The sequence below is a fragment of the Charadrius vociferus genome, unplaced genomic scaffold, assembly GCF_000708025.1.
Source record: "Charadrius vociferus isolate BGI_N301 unplaced genomic scaffold, ASM70802v2 scaffold308, whole genome shotgun sequence".
Lineage (NCBI taxonomy): Eukaryota > Metazoa > Chordata > Aves > Charadriiformes > Charadriidae > Charadrius > Charadrius vociferus.
Window position 1 is genome coordinate 1807528 of NW_009649929.1, and position 14991 is coordinate 1822518.

Below are 14991 nucleotides of genomic sequence, written 5' to 3' on the forward strand. Positions count from 1 at the left end.
ATATGGTATAGGTAGGCATTCATGAGTACAAATAACCAGTATAGCATCTGTGGCCTGATGTACAGATACTGGTTCATAAGCTAACTCAGCTACTCCTGTAGTTGTATGGGTAGGTGTAACTGCAGAGACACAGACTCAGCTAACTGCACATTCAGGGGAGTACAATTACAAAAAAAATTCATGCAGTTTACGTTAAGGAGAAACACCTACAGTTCGGTAAGCCAGCCTTGCACCAACCACTTTGTTGATCAGTGGCCATTTTTCCTGTGCCATCACCAATAGCCTATTTCTACCGTAAGGTCTTCCATCTTTCTACAGAAAGGAGGGAATTATTAATTATCTTCTTTTTAACTGCTGATAGGTTTTAGAAATAGCTTCTTCCTCAATATACCTCCAGCCCCTTTTCCAGATTCTGCCACGTTATGTGCTTACCAGCATCTAGCAGCTTTCTCATACGCAAATAGCTGATGGTCAGTCTCATAATTGATGCCTTGTCCAAGTGCGCGCTCACGGTATGGGGCAGGGGCAGCTGATGAGCAAGCTCATAGAATACTTCTGATTCCTTGCTCCTTCGGCACCGGGCTGCATCTCTTGATTTCTCTTTTCTGCGTTCTGAGCTAATCCTATATAAACAAAGTTTGGAGTTAATATTAGAAACGGTTCTCTCCACAAGTTAAATTTGAAACTAAGCTGCCCAGTAGCCAATTAACCCAGTTATCAAAGTTGAATAATTAAAAACCTCAGTTTAAAAGTATAAATGTAATTCTGTGTATAGAGTTCTGCTGCAGTTGGGCTCTACCAGAACTAAATTTAACCACACAGAGCCTTCCAACAAGATCAGTTCTTCAAACAGACACGTACGTACTCAGAACCGTTCCCGAAGTGCTTATCTCGTACCTCGACTGCTGTCTCTCTAGCCTCCAAATCCCGTTTCCTTCTTCTTTCCTAACCCCCTAGGTCCATTCAAAATACTAAAGTGTAAGTTATTTCCAGATCGATACTCCAGTAGTATCGTGTACACTCTCCAAATTCTTCCCTTTTTACCATCCTTACAAAGTCCACCTCACGGGTCAGATAAGCAAGGACATTGATTCAGCATGAGGCATCCTGCTTTGCACGTGATGCAAAAAGTCCCTTTCCCAGCTCTCTTTCTCCAGTATAGCCCCTTCCACAGTCTCCCCTATACTAAAACACTCGAGCTGTAAAGAAGTTGCCTCATTCTCCTTCCATTGCCTCTATTACACTCACATTCCCCAGGATGCATGAAGTAAAGGACAGCTCACAAAGAGCAAGCACCGAAACACCTGAGACTCTCTGTCAGTCAGTAACATGGATAATTCTCCTCTTGCCCACTACCCACACCGGTTCACATTTGTCTTGTGCACTTGTCACATGAGTTTTGAACTAAGCATTTTGAGATGGGAGCTCCAAACTTTTCTTACATTTGAACAAGAACTCAATGCTGCTGTGGTTCCCAAGGAAATTATGCCTCTGCAGTTAAATGTGCTTTTGTTTTTAAATGTACGATACAGAAGTATATGGTACTATTGTCCATTTTTCTTTTTATACATTTATGTCTTCTGAGGGCACCCTATCTTCATTTTGCATACACCTGAGATACAAAAGGCAGCTACACTAATCTGTAGAATCCCCTTTTTTCCACTGACTTTCACGAAAGTTGTAAGATAAACATATGTCTATAAACACTGCTTTTATAATTGAAAGTTGCGTGCCTTTTAATGTTATCATAAAGAAATTAAACGTCACTAGTTGAAAAAGGCAGAAGATTAATCAATGCATTATTTACTACTAACAATTTAGGAATTGCTTTTTTCAAATTTCACTAGACTTAAGAGTCACATACTACCACTGCCAAATTCACATTGCTAAGTCCGCAGATCTGTGCTAAAGACTTTAATTAGCACACATCTTGTGAGAGGTACCACAAATGATACAGGAAAGTGATTCCCTGATATTCTGTGGGAAATAATGAACCAGATTGAATACAAGCAGTCAAATACATACCCAAAAGAACACATTTTCAGTCCTTTACTTGATGTGCCACCCACAATACCCAAAAGCCTGCTTAGTTTGTGCAGAAACATGCAAGCAACAATACTATTAAGACTAGCATTGAAAGCATAAATGCCTTAAAACATGAAAGAAGTTCAATAAGCTCTGATGAAGACAGAGTAAGCCATCAGAGTTTCTTCTGCACTTAACTTCATTTTTTCCAACTTCATACAACTGTACGGCATTTATATCCACCCCCAACCCCACTATCCTCTCCTCCTACACCCTGCCACTGCCAGCAGAAAGAAGTGCTAGGAGCTTGATTTTCAGAATCTTAAGTCTTACAAGCTCGTAAGAGCTAAGAATAGGATTATGGGTTTTTTGGTGGCAAAATCAGGGTACTAGATCACAGCAATACTATTTCTATGTAATGAGAAACATTAATAAATCAACATAGTGCTAATGGAGATCTTTGCAAGACTAACTTATGGGTCTTGCAGTAATAAAAAATTCTGGACATACAATAGCTCTATTGGTTTCTGTGAAAATAAGCTTTTGTTCCTCAGAAAAGTAGCCTAAAATATCTGATAATGTTTCCCATCTTGCAGATTTCTTCACATTCAATTTCCCTGTGACAACAGATGTTCCTGCTCTAGCCATGGATATCTTGGTCTGAGAAGCTCGAGGCTCCTGACATACAGGTACATCTGGAAACAGCCATTACAAGAAGTCTGACCGTTAACAATTCTGAAAAAATATTTCAGCTATATAACCTGATTGGTTAAACATTTCTTACTGAAGACAGGCTTCAAATACCTTTTCTCTTGGTGGAAAACTAAGGGGGGAGGTGAAAAACCACCCGGATTCTCTTTGTCCTCCTTGGACCGCCGATTTCACTGACAAAGGTAAAACAAATAATTATGCTGCCTTAGACAGATTCACCTCTATACCTCTGATTTTTCTTCATTAGCTACTCATTCAAGATCCCTCCACCTATGGAAAGTTCCTCCTACAACAGAAACTCCAGGGAGAACTACTGGAAGTAATTAGTTTCCATCTGCCTAGATGCCTGCAGTCTTGTCACGGCTTCCTTTTCAACTGCAGACACTTTAAACTTAAAAACCCCATGCTTTGGCAATAATGCCGCACACTTCAAGTCTACAAGTTTGTCAGGCTTGTGTGAATCACAAAAGGCATGTAGAGAAGGACAATACAACAGATGAAAATAGATCCTAACCTCACAAGTTATGATTTCAGCCCTTTCCTTTGTGTTTCCTTTCTGAAAGCTTAACATTCTTGAAAATATTTCATCTAGTTTCTACATTTTAGCCCAGTTTTAGCACACTTAGCAGCAGACTTCAACATAAGCAGTCAAAACTTCTCAGCCATTGAATTATTAATTACCAACTGAAACACTGCTCAAATCAAGCTCACAGCATTAAAAATTAATCCCAGAGTAAGAGAATCAAATGCTGCCTGCTGGAGCACTGCTTGACTTTACGATGGGCAAAACTCAAGTGCAATGTTGGTACCAACCGGTGCAGAGTCTCCTCTCCCTCTTCTAGGCATTTCCTTTCTAGAAAGGCTACTACTATAGACAGATATTTAAACTGTACAGCACAACAGTTTGCTATTTTTAGCTGCTGTTTAAAACTAAGCTGTAACCAATCTGAGTAAAACCCAGCAATTTAAATAGGAAGATTAACTACCAGCTTCAAAGAGTGTTTCTTTAATGGATCAAATTAATGGGGAAAGGTCACAAATGAGGTTTAATTACCAAGTGAAGTCAGAGTTGCCTCAACATGGGATGCCACCAAATAATAAAAAAAAAAGCCAAAAATAAATCCTTTATTGTCGCAACTACTCTAAGCTTTGTTACTTACAATGGCACAAAGTAAACGAAAAAGCACAAAATCACTGCATGTACCTGCCCACAAATTTCTGCATAGTCAATTAAAGGATGTTGAAGTCCTGTAAAGAAAATGTTATTTCTTAAGTGAAGTCTCTCTCAGCTAGATAAAAAAGGGGAGCTCAAAGAAGAGAACTTTAAACAGTGATTTGACAATTGGCACAAAATCAGTTTAAGTCAGTCATATAATTTAAGAGAGATTTTCAGAAGTGCCTGCATGTGTAAAACTCATGGTCTTCACAACAGAAATACCATTCTGTAGAGACAACAGGAACCCAAGCTCCATTTAAAATAAACCCAAAACTTAAGAGCTATGTTGCAACCTTTTGCTACCAGTCTTGCACAAAAGAAAAACACCTAAAGACTCAGAAGGTAATCTCAGCTGAAGAGTGCATTATACGTGCAATGAAAATATCAGAAATGCCGGTGCTAGACAGGAAATTGCATGCATTTTCAAGTCTGATGTTTCCTGCACAATTTCAGTGCCAGACATTCATTTCCATTTTGTATTTCTGCCACCAGAATACAGAAGCAGAGAGCAATCCAAAGCAGACTATGCGGCACAACTCACAGAAAGTGGTAATTCACTGGCAGTTTCAAATCCAATACGAGGCAGGTTTTATATGTAAGAGACATTTACATGCAATAGCTGAATAAACATCTGAGTTCCAAAACATACCCGAGCTAGCAACCCAGAGCAAAAAGATATTTCACCACCAGACTCACTGCAGCTCAACCGAGAGCTCAGCTGAAGGATCCCACAGGCTACCACTCACAGCCTCAAATCAGAAAGACTTTAAAATACAGCAAGGTGAATATAAACGAAGTTTTACAGCAGGCTTTTGCAGCAAGCAAGAATTGGCCCAACAGCCTTCAGAATAAAGCACGCCAGCAGCAGTCCCATGTGCACCAGTTACAGATGTTAAGTCAGGCTCTGTACTCAAACATGCAATTCCTGTCATTACGGTCATATGAACCATTTGGGCCAGAGCATCTCTCAAACAATATATTGTTCCCCATACCACCCTAAAGACCCCTCCGCCCACCACTACATATTCACCATGTGATTCCCCAATTGTCTAAACACAGCCCACAGTTTTCATCTCCTCAAGTGTAAAACTAATCAATAGCCACATTTAAACCCGACTTGTTACTGCTTATTTACCACCAGTAACTCAGACCAAAAAGAACCCTGGAAAAGGCCATTAGTAACTGGTAAATTTCAATTAAAAATTACTAACTAGATTAAAAATGGTCAATGGACAGATCTTAAAATATGTAGTATGTCAACTTTGTTTCCTAGTGTCAAGGAAAATTTTACATTTTGTACACAATATTACATTAACACAAGTAATCAGTTGGGTTCCCCGCCCAGTATGTTGCTTTACTGATGTTATTTTCTATACATTCTCTCACTCTAACTTACTCTTTCTCTGATCAGGTTGATTTTTCTCTACAGCTGTTTTCAATTCCCATGCAAAATAGCTATTGTGCGTGTATTAATTAATCCAGTCTCATCTTTCTTTATTAAGGTTTTGAGTACATTCTAAGAAAATAAGCATCTTCTAAAGAGAAAAGTGTGAATCGCTATCAGAATTGTTTCCTACAATTGACTGGTTTTGTATTTTTCATGGTATCTATTCCTAAACAGTTTCACAGAAGTATACCATGTGAAAGCAATATAATCCCAATGAATCCCTCCAAATCCAGTAACATCTCATTATTGAGCTTTAACTAGTTTTCAGTTCTGACACTAATTCCTACCATTTGCCAGCGCAAGATTGCATACACAATACTTTCATGTTAAATACAACCTCTCCTCAGACTGTAAAACTAGTACGAGAAATATCTGGCTTAGAAATGTAGTCACAAAGACTGTATCCACTATAACATAGCTTCAATTTTTCTTCATTATGCTAAAAAAAAAAAGCCCACAAGATGTAGCTATATATGTATACAGTAATACATTAACAGTAGATGTCATCATTGATGGTATTGAACTTCGAAAGCAGACCCGTAAGCGGCCTGGTATTTAGCTTTTAAGGTTGAATTCATTCCTGCAGTTAGTACAAAACTTGGTTGTCTTTTCCTGCCTAGCCTAAACCAGGTGCCTCTGCCAGCACAACTGTATGAGATGCAATTCCTGGTACGCAGCCGTAGCCCAGCAGAACACCCCAACACAGGTATCGTTACACTAGCACAGCTGGCTGGCTGTGTTCATGGGGACCATCTGAAGAACTCAACCATAGGCACATCCACACCAATCACTCTCACCTACAGCACAATAGTACACCTCAGCCAACAAAATACCAACTAGATACAAGCTCACTTAAAAGATGCAGAAGGTATTACAATAGAGCTCTACTCTTTTGACTGTGCTGAATATGCAGTTATTTGATTTTCTCCACTGTTTGTTAGATCTTTATTTTGTACAGAACACCTAGCCGCAACATGTACTCAACTATTCTTCCATGGAAAGAAGTACCAGGCAAATTCAGTGCTTACCACAGAGAAACTAAAACAGTGTAACTCAAATTCCCTAAAGACGACTTCATGCGAAAAATGGGTTTATAATGTAAGAGAACAACAAATCCAGTTATTTAGATATATGGTGAGCTAATGATACAAGTATTCTTCCAAAGAAAAACAAAACAACCCACCCAAAATTCCTCAAAAAAAAAAAACCACCCAAAAGCCCCTCATCTTCCACCTGACATAGATGGAGAACATGCCAATTAGCGCCCTTATCCCTTTAAAAATACTTTTAAATTGAAATTGATCAACTTCAAATAGGGGCAACGGAGCTGTGGTGTTAACACTACTAAGTCCTGAGACAGACCCGCACAAAACACGGCCCAGAGTCACAGGCAGCCCCAAAAGTCCCATTCCTCTCTGGCCTCCCAGCTCAGCAGTAACGTGCCTGCCCGCAGCTGAGCTGCGGCAGCATGGACTGTTCATCACTTAGCAAACAAACGATGAAATAGGTGATGAGCAAGGGCAACAGGGTCCACCACAGTCAGTCTTGCGAGGGAGCTCCAATTTCTGCTACTTAAACATAAGAAAATGCAGGCAATGGGGTGGGGAGGAATGGGGGCAGAGGACCAGCTTCATCTCGCGTGCTGGCTTACAGGGCTGCTCCTTTCTGGTATCCAAACACTCCTCCCAATAGTGGGGGAAAGGATTTCAGACTGCGCTCCCAAACACTTACTGCAATGTCAGAATTTTCAGTTGGATAGGCAGGCTTTCTGGGAACTGTAGCATATTTCCAAATTCTCCATAAATTTTGCTTTTTCCAAATCGGTTAGGAGGTGTGCTCTTTCGTTCTACAGCTGCGTTACAGAACTAGTGCAATCTTTCAGCCACCAGTTCACGATGAACTCTGGGTTACAGCTTTGCCTCTTCTTGCTTTGACATGATTTTCTTTTTAAGTATTATTGCTTTCGCCATTATGGCCAATTTTATTTACCAATTCTCCTTATTTTATAGTCTGTGTAAAGAGTTCTTGTGAGGAAAACAGCAACCAAACAAAAACCCCACAAACGAATCTCGTGTGTAATCACAAGCATGTGATTTTCTAGAAGAAAGTCTTGCTCATTATGAATTAATGAACATTACAGCCCAGTAATCCAACTCAGGAAAATAAATCAGAAATTCCTTACATACAGTAAGAAAGATTTAAAAGAGATTTAACTGCAGAAACTAGCATAATATCCAAGCAGAGACAACACCTCTGTGTGTAAACTCTTAAAATTCATTCGTTTGTACGCTACCTTTGGAAAAAGTATTTATTTTCTTTACATGAAGGTAGTTACAGGCATTTACCATAACTTGACTACCACCAAAAAAAACCCCTAATGAATTAAGAGAGCAAGCAGGCAGTTCAGACTGAATTAGCTACAGCAGCACAAACTTTCTGAGTGAACACAGAAACCCACTGCCGTTTGCAAAATGATAGTGGGGAGAGGCAGCAAGAAGAGACTCCACTGAGCTACACATTAACTTACAAAGTCACATCTTACTAGCAAGACCATGAAGTCTGTATAAACAGCCATTTTACAGACAGGTAAATTATGACACATAAATGCCAGCAGCAGAGCCTGAAACTCCTGAAGGCAGCACAGGACCACACTGCCAAGATTATCCGTCACCTGGATTTGGCCTTGAACTGACCTGAAACCCCAACTACCTGCCTGCTTAGAAAGTGTGAGTAAGAAGGTAAAAGCTTCCAAAATTAGTATTCCTAATTCAGAATGTGGTGAAGGGATTCTGTTGTGTCTCACTACACAATGTAACCCACTGATATTTTACCTTTGCAGAGTAATTTACTGTTTTAAAATAAGCACATGGCATACAGAGGTTGTTTGTAAGATTTTTTTTTTTTTTCCAAGTAGCATATTTGGCTGTTTCCTAGAATATAGCATTATTTTTTTTCCCTTTTAATTAGCTGTGCTCTGCCCTTCAGGATGAAAGATACATGGTAGTTAAATTGTAGTTTTTTATTATAGAAAAGCCACAGCTATTCAAAAGAGCTATCTGGACACGGCCTTGACAGAACTAGCCATTAAGTGCTCCCCTTCCTTCAGCCCTCCTGCTTTTGCTTCTACCAGGCTTACAAAAAAGAGACGCAAAACATGTCCCCGAGACATCCGTCAGGCTCTCAGTTAACAATGTCTTAGGTATGAACTAGTCTATCTTCAGACAGATGCAGGCTCTTGATAAAGTAACTAATTTTAGTCTATATCATGGCTTTAAAATACATCATTTATGTCATTGCATTCAGGTTTTCCAGACTGGAGGCTGGACGTTTTCCCCTCACTGCTTCCATCCAAGCTCTCATCCCTTCACCTTGGCGTTCCTCAACTGCTTTCAGTTAACAAGGTATTTCATGATCAAAGGTTTTAAGAACTAAAAAAAAAACCAAAACAGGAGTAAGAGATATAAAATTTTCTGTATGAATAAAGAACAAATAGACCCATGAAGCAGTCAAGAAAAACTCTTTACAACAACAGCTAGGACAGAAAGCCTGCAGCAATGTCAGCTCAACTGGATAGTAGATTCAATAGGGTGCAAGGAAAAAAGTCCCTTCTGAAGGACTGAGCACCAAATACTCCTGTAACCAGCCAAATCACGTAGAGCTTCTTATTTCTTTAGCTTAGCTAGTAAAGGCTGCAGCTTTTATTTTTGATGTGGATTACTTCAAGTCTTCTGTTCCTTGGAGCATATTCCTGTCTCTTCCAATGGGTGTGAGCAGGGGGCAAACTAAGAAGGTAAGCCTCTAATAACTCTCTTTCTAGCATAACAGTCCATTTAGTATTCTCACTTGTGAGCAGCATGAAATAACTTTACAAAAGCAGGAGTCCTGGCCTCAAATTCTTTTGCTTCTTGAAATGCAAGAATTTTCACGAAGTAACACCAATCTGGTTTTGGTTTAGGATTGACAGTGAAACGACTCATTCTGATAAACAAAATGGGTCATCTTTTTCAGGAAACATTTCTAGGATTATTACAAATTGAGCTGAAAGGCTATTTAATAAGTTACTTGGTAAAGCCTCCCACTGTTGTAAATATAATAGCACAGTTCAGTGCTGCTGATTCAGTTTCCTCAATTCTTCCTTGAAGTTCAGGTTCTATTTTAATGTAGTGAGTTGCAAGATTTGTTGTAATATTTTTCCTCAAAATGCTTAACAAACATTCATTGACACCACACCAAATTAAACAGAAGCTGTACAGTGTCTGTCCTAACACACAAGGTTTATTATGTATTGGATATCTTTAAGGAACTACTAAGGGATCTTCTTGAAGCACCAGTTCTTCAGCGCCAGCAGAGCCATTTCAAATGTCCTGGTACTAAAATATCTCAACATTTTAAAAGGCTACATTTTTGTACAAGTCGCAGTATTATCAGGATTCAACAGAAAGAAATGACCGATTATGCATATGATGAAAACTCCTCTTTATCAATGCACTTACTCTGAGATCTTGGACTAAACCCCCAGGCTGGTATGAACAGGCGTAGCTTCAATGAACCTGTGCTAATTTACAGCAACTGAGGCTATGGCTCCACATCAAAGAACCCTAAAGTGTTCGTCACCTACATAAACTGTATTTAAAAAAAAAATATATATATATATGCTGGCATGTATTCACTTGATTTCACATTCATGCTTCTAATAACTTCAGAACTTAATTTTCATAGAGACTTTTCTTCTAAGCTAAATAGCAGAAATCTCAGTAGAGGAAAACCTTAAGAGCCTTCATACCCAATGGTAATTTAGAAACCTGTGTCCTTCCTGAATTTTCAGTCGTTAGTTAAAATAAAAAAAGGCTCACCTTCTCTCCTGGGCCATTTTTGTAGTTCCCAATGCCACAAAACCCCCAAGCATCTCCCATTTCAGATCAGCACTCAGTGGAAAACTCAGATTCTCCTGCACGCTCTTCTGCCCGCTCTAATACAAAGGAGGTTTGTCAAGAGAGGCTCAAAATGCTCAAACTTCTCAAATTCAAAAGAGAAAGGGCTGTTATAACATGAAAAGATGATTAAGGTCCAAGTTCTTTCCATGCATTACCTAGGTGGTTTTTTTGAGGCATGTAAACACCTGCCTGTATAACTGTGTATGTGAAGATAAAAGGAGCATTTGAGCTGATGACTTGTAATCTGGAACATTCCTTCCTTTTGGACATCGATGAGCGAGAAGCAGGTTACTACACCTTCTTATTAGGGTTCTTGTGAGGTTTATTTTTGTTTTGAAGCTGTTTGTTTTTAAAGAACATACATTGTAATCGGATCAGTATTTGCATCTCCTTGAAAGAGCAGTATCATCAGGAAAATCTAGATGCTCTCGTGTACCACCACTGAACTTCCCCTCAGGTTTACTTAATAGTGCATACTCCACAATCATGTAAGAATTATTCTTACGTGGCATATCACAACACCAAGCTCTTCAAGAATAAATTGAGATAATACTGCCAAATTCTCTTCTGCAGTACAAAAAAAAACCCCAGAATACTCAAAAATCAGTGGTTTCTGTCATTCAATGTCCCCTTTGATACCAAAAATCTCACACAAGCCAACTTGAAATCCAGCTTTCTGATATAAATTGGTGCAATATTACTACTGAACAACATGAACGCACTCAAGAATTAAATCCATTGTGTTACATAGGCTCAGCAAGAGTCTTCAAGCCTTTCAGGTCAGAAGCACACCAAAGCAAACACTCACCCTCAGAAAAGTTTGGTCTTACACCGCAACACTGCTGACATTTGCTAGTGTTATTAATATTTATTGACTTTTTTTTTTTCCACTTCACCATCAGCAATCAGAGTCCTGGAAACAACCTTATAAACACCACACATTATAGTTCAAGGATAGGGAGGAACAAAGGTCTGCATTGCTTTCACAATGTGCAGAGGAGGAAGCAAGCAACTCTGAGTAAACGCATGCTGCAGACTGAAGTCTTACACATGATAGCAGGATGGTCTTCTCTGGCCTCTCTTCTGGTGGTAGTAGAAACAGAACGTGTAACTGTGGTTCTAAGCTTCTAGAGGCTTACAAGGTACATACTTTAGCATGATCTTTGCCTGACCTAAGCAAGCCCTTGATGGACGTTTCTGAGAAGAGGGAAACCAACCAGAAAATAGGGACAGAAAATAAATGAGGGAATAAGATGGATTATCCACTTCACACCTCCACCTTTAAACCAATAGTTGATTTAATTGCCAAACTTAAGTTGCTGATAACAGCTACATTTGTTCCTCCCCCTCCCAAAAATGGTCCAGGATGTGCCTCCAGACACACTAGAAAGGAAAAGCAATTTATACAGAAGGCAGCGTTGCTAAAAAAGCTTAAAAGTACTTGAAATAAAACCCTCTTACCATCCCACCACCCTGTTACAGATCACCTGACAACCTGGACCATCTGATCACATCTACACTAGACCTCCCTGCTCGGTGTAGGCCAGTTGTTGGTATTTCAGGCATACCAACCAAGGCACCCTGACTGCAAAGTGAAGATACTATGTTTTAAAAGACCAAAGCAAACATGAATGTAAACAAAAACCAGAAAACCCTCCTGCTGCTTCCATCAACATACTGCCAAATACTCAGACCTTCACTGATAAAAGGAAACTACGCACCAACAATGCAAAATCATGGAAAATATCTGCAGTAGGCAAATCTTCCGCAGCTATTCTTCCCCGATTTTCAGTGCCTTCATAACAAGGAGGAAGGGCGGTAGCACAATGCTGTTGCCTTCATCTCTAGCAGGCACTGGGAAGTAATTTCTGATCACTTTTATTGAAGGAATTCAAAACTGTTTCATGTTTGAGGAAATGGCAAAGAACAGACAACACAGGCACTACCACCAGGTAAGCCCTATGGCAAGGCAAAGAATCCAGAAAAAAAATCCAGAAAGCAGTAAAATCACCATTCTCTAAGCCAGAAACCACTGAGCCCTCCCTGTACCTGCGGGGCCAGTCTAGAGGAGATTTACTGAAAGATTTCTCCTCTTCTTACAACACGAAGAGAGGTACAGTTAGAGTATATACAAAAGGGTTTTGTATTCACTTTCGACTCTAGCAATGGTGGCTCAGTTCCACCAGTGTTGAAAGAAATTAACAGACAAAAAGCAATAGCACATACAAACCTAAAGACCTCACACAGGTTTAAGAAAAACCAGCAGTAGCCACTGCCCCTCACAGCCAGTGGCACAGGACCCAGGCTTCTCAAACAAATTTTGGAGCTGGACCTCAGTGGCAGAGACCCAGCAGCAAAACCCTCATCTTTCAAACCACCGCCTTAGATGCTAGATGTTAAGTTTCAAGTCCTAACTCCGAGAAACTGAAAAGCTGAAGTTCTTCTGCAAGACACTTAAGTCAGAATGTTAAATTCCCCTCATTTATACCATCTTAAAGAGTCAGACTGAGCACTCAAGAAATCACTTTTTAAAATCCTTCTGCTTCTCATCTTTATTTAGCGCCAATACCATTAAAAATGTATATTTTATGCTACAAGCAAGGACTTAGAACAATCCAAGATTCATTTGTCTAGTTTATCTACTAGCTGCAAGCCACTACCGAAGTAAGCAGTAACTCTAAATGGTTCATTTACTTAAAATGGTGCAACAATCACTCTGCTAATAGTGAAGTGTCACACCATAGACGCCAGGAAAAGCTTTTCGCAGCATCAGCCATCAGAGTTTGTTCAAAGAATATTGAGAAAAATCAGCATACTTCTCAACAAAAGCCTTAAATGAATGAAATGAAAGTCAATAAGCAAACAAAGCTCCCAACAATACTGTTTTACCCACTCTATGCACCGAGATAAACTGACTCCTTGTAGCACATGGGGGGAAACCCAGGAGCAGATCAAAGTGATGCCATTAGTGAAGAACAGTTAAACGCCAAATAACTCAATACCTAATCACGTTGCTGATACTTTGTTTCTTATGGAATCTTTACCCCTGTGTGTTGATACTTGGTTTCTTATGGAATCTTGACCCCTGTACATATACTAGGGACTACATGAAACAATGGACCCAACAAACCAGTAAGTGAATCCACACTTCCAGTTACTATTACGACGAAGTTTCACTTATGTAAGACTGAGACACACACTTGGTCAAATTCCATAATTTTTGCGTCTCACAGCATGTAATTAAGCAAACAATAAGCTTCACTTCAACTAGAAAGAGCTAAACACTATCCATATACAGGCACAGGGAGGGACAAGGAATAAAAGGATCTTAACACATGCCAAAATTGAGATGCACTATATATACAATCAGCCAAAGATTTATCAACGAAGAACAGGACTGGAAGATCTTCTCCCTTAAAGGTATTCTGAACATGAACACTATCAAACCTAAACCCTTCTAAAACAACCCAGGTTACTGAAAATCTCAAGCGTTTCTCAAGAAGTTCTCTGGTGAGCTCATATCCTTCCTTTTTTCCTTAGCCATCTTTACTCAACTGCACATTCACAGCCCCCAGGATGAGCATACCACAGATACGGCTTCATGTTTTCTATTAAAACGTACCCTATAACAGAAGTAATCTGAATATTCCTTACTGTTTTATAAGAAACATTTCCAACTTTGAACTCTATCTGCAGGAAACAGAAAACAACTAACTCTTTCTTAAGCCCTGCCTTTAGGAAAGAAGGATAAGCTTTGCATACCGATTCTTACATTCTGAAGAAAGTAGATTATATCCAGGATAAGGAAATTGCAAAAAAGGTACCCAAGTGGGACAGAATGGTAAATAAAAAATAACAAATGCTCAAGGGCAAAAAAAAAACAAAAACAAAAACCCCCAAAAAACCGCAAACACCGAAACAAAAACCAGCAACAGAGAACAACTCAAGCCTCAAAACCCCCTTTCTAGACCTGCCACTAAATTAGGGCAGCAGAGCAAAGCTCAGAATAATCATTTCTCTTGCAACATTTTCTCCCAGGCTTCTCAATGGCTATTAGCTTTGAGGCGAAAAAAACAAAGGTTGGAGAATCGGTGCCACGCTCAGGTGCCTCACCGTACGGAATTCATTAGACTAAAACCTGCTTCTCCCCTACCCGGCTCCCCGCGCTGCTGTAACAACTCCAAATCGTGACCGAGACGATAGTGTCCTGGAGGTGAAGGGCTCCCTGTTCACAAGCCCGGCACTCTGCGCTCCCGGCTCAGCACAAAGCTCACCATCCATTTTAAGAGCCAGCTGGTCTCCTTTCCAACACGACTTACATGCTTTAATACTTATTGCGTTTAACCTACTCAGATGACCCTTCGATACGCGAGCAAAAAAAAACCAAACCCCACATTAAAAAAAAAAAAAAAGGTATTGATATTAATATAAACAAACGGCGTCTTCTGCAGATGTCGATTACGGCAATTAATCCCTTCACAAAGCACGCCGGTGGAGCACCAGCACAGAAATCTGGTCACCCAAATACTCCAACTCCCTAACTTCACCATCTAACAAAGGCTTTTATTTCCCCCCTCCTAATTTGAGCTAACAACCCTCGGTGAATTATTCATACTCCTCAATTCACATTGTCCAGCCGCCCCCCTTCCCCTTCCCCC

The 14991-nt window shown here is 39.8% G+C and overlaps 1 protein-coding gene across 1 annotated transcript in view; it reads right to left on the minus strand.

Moving 5' to 3' along the window:
- The window catches only part of HIF1A (hypoxia inducible factor 1, alpha subunit (basic helix-loop-helix transcription factor)), a 35884-nt gene that overhangs the window by 16416 nt on the left and 4477 nt on the right, over window positions 1-14991 (minus strand). The window contains 1 exon segment of the mRNA XM_009891216.1: window positions 433-623. Coding sequence (XP_009889518.1) covers window positions 433-623 — 191 coding nt within the window.